Below are 8,035 nucleotides of genomic sequence, written 5' to 3'. Positions count from 1 at the left end.
GATGAGTATCTGACTGGTCTTTCAATGGGGTGAGCTTACATGATTTTCTTAGGCTAAGCAGGAATGTTACTTAATGCACTGGGATAGCAGCCACAGTCTCATCCCTGTCGATTGCATTTATGGTCATACTTTGAAAAAAGACTGCATTCAGCTCTGTAGAGCTTTTCTGGATTCATGGTGCTTTGTCTTTTTATTCTAACAGCTGCTTATTTGCATAACCTGTTAAAGATGCTTTCCTATCATCACACTACTGGTCTTCCTCTAGCTTTTTGGACATTTTTTCTTGCTTGTGTAGATTTTACATCAAATAGAAACTTTCCCTTCAATAAAAGTTTGCCTGTCTGAAGACTTTCATCATCTTCTCCCAACTACACAACAAACTTGAACTCTATAGAATATCACTTTGATGCATTAACAATTGCACTTGTCTTTAAGACCTTTCTGAAATTCTCTTAGTTTCTTCTCTTGGGGTTTAGATGCTGTAAAATATCTATCAATTCCATTTACTTCATTTAAAAAACATTTATTGAATATTAATATTATGCTGCAGGCGCTAGGGTATCTGCTGGAGCTACAAAATAGAAGAGCTCACACCTGGTTTTATGGATAGACTACTTGGCTTACTGGTTCTAGTTTCTAAACTAATGCTTCCAGAATTGCACTAAGAACCTCCTCTTACAGCACCTGAATGCCATTAGGGAGAATGCTACTAATGAGGAGAGCAATCCAAGATACAAAGGAGGACAGGGTCAGTCACATGCAAAAAAAAGGGGGGTATAAATCCTGGAGTCCAGTGATACTAGAGAAGCAGCATACTTTAATGGTTGAACATTTTTCTTGGTTAATGTAGGGTTTTATTATTGTTATGCTATACCTACAAACAATAGCATAATTGAAAATAACAGGAAATTATTGTATTTCATTATTTTTCCATTAATATGTTTATTAAAGTTCTTTGTTGATTTGATCCTTTTGTAATATTTCATCCCAAAATCTTTTGGGAGAATACTGTCTCAGTGAAATTTTTGTAAAGAACATGAAGTCTTTAGATATGAAGTCAGAGAAGGCAGGAGATAGTATTTTTCCTTTGTGATGTGTACCTCCTTACATACTCTGCTGTTTTGTTGAGGAAGTACGAAGACATGATACTTCTAGTTCTAAAGGTGTAGATAACGGACCCATCGTTTCCTCTGCATTGTATCGGCTGAAGGACCACGTCTCAGTCTCTTCCTTTTGTCTTGTGAAAATAAAAGGAGGCAAACGGTGTTTGAGTGGAGGGTTTCTAGGGGTTAAAACCCTGGTGCTTCAGCCCCTCCGCGAACCCTGCAGTTTTACTTAGGTAGCTCCTGTAAAACAGATGCTCTCCAAAATAAGAGGAGTGGAGCAGAGAAGACCTTCCAACTGTCGTGGGGTACAGCAACGCAGGTGGGGGCAGCCGCCTGGTCCAGAGCCGAAGGTGCCTGCATTCTGCAGGTGCAGGGACTGTGAGCTCTCAGCGCTCAGGCACCAGAGAGGCGGGAACCGCGGCGTTGCAGAGCGTGCGACTTGGGCCCTGAAGACGAGGCCACATATATTCCAAACAGCTGACATTGATCAAACCCATTGCCCGCACCTGGCCCGGGGGAGGGAAAAACAGCATCTATCCGAACCGCAGAGAGAAAAAGAGCCCCTGGTTTGGGACGCCAGAGGGCGGGTCTGACTTGGCTCGGTGCGACTGCTTTGCCGCGATTGCTTCCCTGACCTGTCTATCATCGCAGTGTTCTGTTTCTATTGGCTCTTCCATCTGCCACTCGGTTCCGCCGCGCTGACCCCCATTGGCCTCCCTCCGGCCGAGTCCCCGCCCCACGAGCAGGACACGGGCAGTGGGGCGCGGAGCAGAGCGAGTCCGGCGTTTGCTCTGGGCTGGGGGAAGGCGGTGGCGGAGAAGGAGGAGGAGCCGGGCCGGCAGGAGGCAGCGGCGGCGATCGCGCTGGGGTGATGGTGCAGGTGCTTGGGGCCGGCGCGGAGCTGCCCGGCTGAGGGGCGCCTGGTCCGGGGTCCGCAGCGCCGCCGCGTCTCTCCCGGAGGCGGGCGGGCGGGAAGATGCTGAGCAGGTTGATGAGCGGCAGCAGCAGGAGCCTGGAGCGCGAGTACAGCTGCACCGTGCGGCTGCTGGACGACAGCGAGTACACCTGCACCATCCAGGTCAGTGCCGCGCCGCGCCGCCCCGCCCGCGGGAGCCCCTTGTTCCCCTAGTCTGGCCAGCTTGACCAGCGGCCGCCTCCCGGGGGTCGCCCCAGACCCCAGCGCTTTGTCCGCCGCTGCCTGCGGCGGATGGCCCCGCCGGTGCAGGTCCGGGTTTGGGTACCCGGAGCTCGGCGCAGCTGCGGCGCGAGTCCCGGCGTCCTGGACCCCCCAGCTCGTCCCCTTCGCTCTCCCGAGGTGAGGGCGCCCCATCCTGGCTCCTCGAACCCGCCGATATGGGGAGCACCTTCCGCGGGCGTCCGGAGGGGGGCGGAGAGGGCGGGAGGTTCTTTCCTCGGCCGCCCCGTCGAGGGGCGGGGAGGGGGGTGGGGGGCGCGGTGCAGGCTTTGGCTTTCTGGGCGGGCAAGGACGGCTGGCGGCTTTCCCCCTATCTCTTTGGCTGGAAGGATGATGGTGTATGTCATAATCTCCCCCCCAGCATTTGTGAGTCAAAGCTCTCCGAAGGTAGAATTGAACGCGTAGCCCATGCAGAGTGGCCTATTGAAGGGAACCCAGCCCCTTGGGCTTTAAAGACTTAGCCCCCTTCTCCCCCCACCCGGCTTTTCGCTCCCCAAATCTTATTCAGCTGGGCAATTCTGGGGGGCGCGAGGTAAAGATTTAGCAACAAGTCCCAGCGATTTGAGGGATGGCATTGGCGAGAATCGGTGACTTAAAAAAAAATAAAATAAAATAAAGGAAAAAACGCCAACAATACAGTAATGCTGCACAGCATTTCCTCGGAACCTGGTGTTTTTGAAGGGATTTTTACAACCTCCTGCTGTGTGGCACGTCAGGAGTAGTAGTCTTGCCCAGGAATGCAGTCGCAGCCCTCTCTCCTCCTTTATAAAGTCAGAAATAGAAACCGCTGACAATGCTCCAGTGTAGTTCACAGTCAAGAGGGTCCTGTGCTCACCTGCCCCAAACTGCTCTTCCTGGAGAAGCAAATTGAGTCGGACCCGGAGGGTCTCACCTGATCCCTTGCCTCTGCAGCAAAAACCCGAGAAGGCTTCTCATCTCAGATGTAGCAGGCAAGAACCGTCGGCCCGGGTCCTACTCTCTTTGTCTCCCTCCCCGCCTCCCTCCAACCCCCATTAATTTTTTTTTTTTTGCTGACAATGCTCAATAGCGGAAAATAGCGGTGTGTGAGAAAGACGCTGGGTAGTATATGAGAGCAGCTGCTGTCTGCTGACTCCGTGCTCAGTTCTGCCTTCTCTCCACTTTGCTTTTTCTCCCACCTCCAAAACCCAGCTCTGGGCATAAGTGCTGACCTCTGCCAAAGATTTATGAGGGTAGGGAAAGAGAACAAAATCTCTTTTTCAGGCCCCTTAAATACAGATTAACCAGTCATAAAGATGCTAGCCATAAAGTGAAAGGATTTTTGTAGTAGAATATGATAGAGAGATGTTGTGTATTATATCCTTAGTGAATGAGTGACATGCTACTTTTTGTTTCTATTGTATCTTTATGTGTCATGTACAAGTTTTTTGTTTTTGGTGGGAGGTGGGGAGCCAGAGAAAACATGGATTGAGTTGACATGTTTACTATTTGAATACATTGTGTAGAGCTTTTAAAAATATTTTAAAATTTAAAGCATTTACACAATAGCATATCAAGGGCAGTGTGAGATTTAGATTTCATGAGTCTTGAAAATACTTTTGGAGTATATGGTGAAATAAAATTTCTGGGGCAGATTATTAACTTTTGCTGAGATGTAAGGTACAAATAAAACACCTCTCCATTTAGTGATAACCTTATGGTTCTAAGGTATCACAACAAGGCAACTAGTTATTTTCCCAGTTAGTGGAAAACCCAGCTGGCAGATTGGTGTTATACTTGTGGGTAGTTTTTATTACTGTTGAGGAAAATATTTTTAAGTTGAGCAGGAGTTATTGGATTTATGCTTTCTGTGCACTACTGTGGTTGTGTTTATTTTCCTGCTGGTCTTAATTTTACATTGTTACAATGTAATATGTTATAAAAATTTAGGCTACTTAAAAATTAAGCCTGGTGTAATATGCCCATACTGTAAGTATTCACTGTCTAGATGTTTCAATGATTGTGCATTGTGTTTCTTTTATGAAAATTTAAAAACACAGGAATTCTAAAGTATATGTATTATTGTCATTCTTTGGTGCTACTATTGTGAATTGCTTTTGTGTTTACCCATGTGAGGAAATGTAGATAAGACAATATTTTATGTGAAATTAATATTTTGAGCATATACCTTTTTTGAGCATTTAGAGATTGAGCTTTTCTTAGCAACTTTTCCCCTCTGTATATTTCTATTATGTGTGTGTTAGAGAGAGCACACACATGTGCTTATATGTCAAACACTGGGCACAGGGTCTTTTTTTTTTAATCAGTGTGCGTCACTTATTAAATTAAAGCAATATTTACATTTAGGAATTACAGTACCATATATTATATTAAAAATTGGTGATAGTTTAAACTCCTTTTCCTAAAAGTATTGTATGCCCATATTTTTCTTGAAAATAAGGTATCTAAATTTCAGCGCTTCTTGAGGTGGTCAGAGACCACATAGGGTATTACAGAACCAGAAATGTATCATTGGCTTAGAGTGTTAGTTACATTTGGTAAATTTCAGTTTGTAGGAAATCCTGTGGAAGTGTTGGTCTAGCCTTTCGTATTGCAGCAGTTCTACTGATCTGGTATTTATGATGTGATTATTAAGGTAATAAAAATTCCTTATATCCTCTCAATGAAGGTTGCCACAGTTACCAGGCTGTTCTTTTATTCTTTCTGATATGCAATTGTATTTGTGGGCCATGAGAAATGCAAGTATACGTAGAAGGGTTGTAGTATAATTGCCTCCCTGTGAAGAACATTGTTAAGAGTTCCCTGCCAGTTTTGAAGGTCATTGCCTCATAAATGCAAATCTGGTCCATATTTTTCACATATCTCTTTTACTTAATCACATATTTATTTAGTTACCACATTCACTACCTTACTTTATTATTTTATTTAGGAGAAAATAGGAAAAATGAAAAGGCTACCTAGTATTTTTGAACTCCCCAAATGGAGTCATTTACGAACTTAGGCATGTAATATCCTGAAGAATAGATTTTTAAACTATCTTTCAGGTTATAATAGTTTATAAAATATTAAGACTATTGAAGAAATGCCAGTAGAAGTATGTATCAAAAAATATATATTGCCAAGTCAGAAATATTAATCACCTTTTTTGGTTATTGCTGAAAAGTAAAGCTACATGAGAAATGAATCTGATTTTACTGGGAACATACTAAAATAACAACTGATTAAGCAGTTAGGGTAGATTAGTTTTTCCAGTTAAATAAAGTGCAACCATAAATGAAATGTACATGCAGAGTCAGTTCTAAAGTGGAACCAAGATGCAGATTTGATTGTGGCTCAGCCACTTAGTTGGAGAAGGAAATGGCAACCCACTCCAGTGTTCTTGCCTTGAGAATCCCAGGGACAGGGGAGCCTGGTGGGCTGCCGTCTATGGGGTCGCACAGAGTCGGACATGACTGAAGCGACTTAGCAGCAGCAGCAGCCACTTAGTAACTGTGGGACCTGGAGTAAGGAAGGGAGTATTGAGGGGGAGAACACACGTGTTGATCCTTGCACCTGCCAGGTACTTTGCCTGTATTATTATCTCATTTTCCTCACGTCAGTGTTACGGATTGATCATAGACTCATTGTACCAGCTAAAGAAAATGGGACTGTGGATTGATGGGAGAGCCTGTATTTGTTGAATGGCTGACTGTGTACTAGTTTCCTGCCAGGCGCTTTGCTTCTGCCTTACATCAACCACTGAGAGGTAGGTGGTATTGTCCTTGTTTTACAGATGAAAATCCCAGATGAAGGAACTTGCTCAAAGCTAGTAGGTGACTGTACTGTATTTAAACCCCAGTCTTTTTGTTTCGAAATCCCATCTTTGTTCCCTCTCTCTATTCTGACTCCTTAAGGCACTTCACCTGTCTGTACCTTAATTTCTTCATCTATAAAATGGAAATTTAATACTTACATCACAGTAAAGACAAAGTTACTTGGAAAATTACTACAAATAATTAAGAACATTTGAATAGACTACTGTACTTACATTGTGCTTTAGTCGATTCAATTCAGAAATAGAATTGAGAAATGTTTTACTGTTTTAGGAAAATAAATGAAGTTAAGCTGTAAGTGCTTTTAAAATGATTTCTGATTAATTTCAATAAAATTGTAAAACCCTGTACTGGCATAAGTGAAATCTTTATTAAAACTCTTCTTTAAAGTCAAGAGTTCAGCTTTGCTTTCCCTCAACTCTACAAGGTATTTGGCTTTAGAGGGACGTTTGTTGCTTGAACCGTGGCTTGTCTTTTCTAAGAACTTCTTGGTAAGTGGAATCCTTGGTTTCATTAATGCAAAGGGATGTTCTTAGAGAATTAGGGTAATTTTCTTAACAGATGAAAACACAGAGCTGTTGTATTTTCACGAATATTGGTGTTTTTTTTTAAACTTTATTTTAAAAAGTAATTATGCGGTCTCAGGATCTCTGTTATGATAGCAAGTCAGTTAGAATCTAATTCTTAAAACTAAGTTCCAAAATGAGCCTTCTAGGATCCTAAAAGCACTTGTATTCTGTTTCTTAATTAGTGTATTAAAACATTTATTGTACTGAAAGAATGCAAGTCAGTTTGGTACAGAAGGTAAATTCTAGACATGCATGTATGCTTTAATTCTTTTTGATTTTGAAGAAATCCTGTTTAAGGAAGTGTCAGTGTTCATCCAAGAGGAACCTAGAAGCAATCACTACAGAAGATTTTACTCAAGGGTATTTGTATGAATTTTCATTTTGTTAAAAGCTTGGAATGAGTATGCTAGATGAGGCAATTCACTATAGTGTATAATAAAATATAATGTGGTTTTTGAGTCCTCTGTTACATTGTCCAGAGACAACATATCATGTCTGTGATATTAATGTCATACTTTTAAAAAGGAAGTGTTTGCCAAAGTAAAATCAGACAACCTGGGGCAAAAACAGTACTTTTTCATGTTTGTAGTGATTTATGTATAGGTCTTAAAATGCGTAACCCATAACAAGAAGCATGACATTATTTTAGAGGCAATTTACCAATGACATATTAAAATATTTTGGGTTATTTTAAGAAATTTATTTTCTGATAGATCACACTTCAGACTCATTCACAAAGGAGAGAGTAAGTGGAGGCTGTAAATCTTAAACCCTGAGAATTACAGCACCTAGTTCAGTGCCTTACATAGTTTTAGTTCAGTAAATACTTTTTCTAATTTGTGCTGTGGGACTGCTGTGTTAACTAAGACACTTTAACAGTTATTATACCTGAAAACAATAAACATTTTATAACAATAGTATCAATGTAACCCTTTCTGTAGTTCCAACCCATTCCATTTCAAACCATTTTGCTGTGTAGCCCCCCTTTCTGATGAGAAATACAGTATGTAAATGTGGTATTTTATGAAGCCAGATAACTTTTTGTCATTATCCTTTGTGGAATTAGTGGGCTTCAGTCCAAAACCACTGATTTTTTCCCTTTGTCTCTTAGGATGTCAAGCCTTTCAGGTGCCCTCACTTCCCCCATCTCTGCAGGTTTAGAAGGCTTGCATCACATGGATACGGTGTAGTACAGTGTACACGGGTGTAGTACAGTGTACATGAATAGAGGTCTGGTAAAATTCGGATATTGAGTATAGGTATCACCACAGCCACAAAGTCTCCTTCACTCCTTTCCCCGAAGTCAGCACCACATAAAACAACCTCCTCACAGTCTCATTTTCTAACCTCTTGCCCGGACAGGAAGTGAACCAT

The 8,035-nt window shown here is 42.3% G+C and overlaps 1 protein-coding gene across 5 annotated transcripts in view; it reads left to right on the top strand.

Moving 5' to 3' along the window:
- Positions 1–1,861: 1,861 nt before the first annotated feature.
- The window catches only part of FRMD5 (FERM domain containing 5), a 324,278-nt gene continuing 318,104 nt past the window's right edge, over positions 1,862–8,035 (top strand). For 3 of the 5 annotated variants that reach the window (XM_027521102.1, XM_027521098.1, XM_027521097.1), the window contains exon 1: positions 1,863–2,184. In XM_027521102.1, coding sequence (XP_027376903.1) covers positions 2,083–2,184 — 102 coding nt within the window. In that variant the 5' untranslated portion in view covers positions 1,863–2,082. Of the gene's footprint in view, positions 2,185–8,035 lie in introns of all 5 variants that reach the window. The other 2 variants (XM_027521101.1, XM_027521100.1) reach the window with 2 other exon arrangements.

Source organism: Bos indicus x Bos taurus, chromosome 21 (genome assembly GCF_003369695.1).
Source record: "Bos indicus x Bos taurus breed Angus x Brahman F1 hybrid chromosome 21, Bos_hybrid_MaternalHap_v2.0, whole genome shotgun sequence".
In the NCBI taxonomy this organism is placed as follows: domain Eukaryota; kingdom Metazoa; phylum Chordata; class Mammalia; order Artiodactyla; family Bovidae; genus Bos; species Bos indicus x Bos taurus.
The sequence above is the reverse complement of the archived record's forward strand: the minus strand, read 5'-3'. Positions and strand labels throughout refer to the sequence as shown.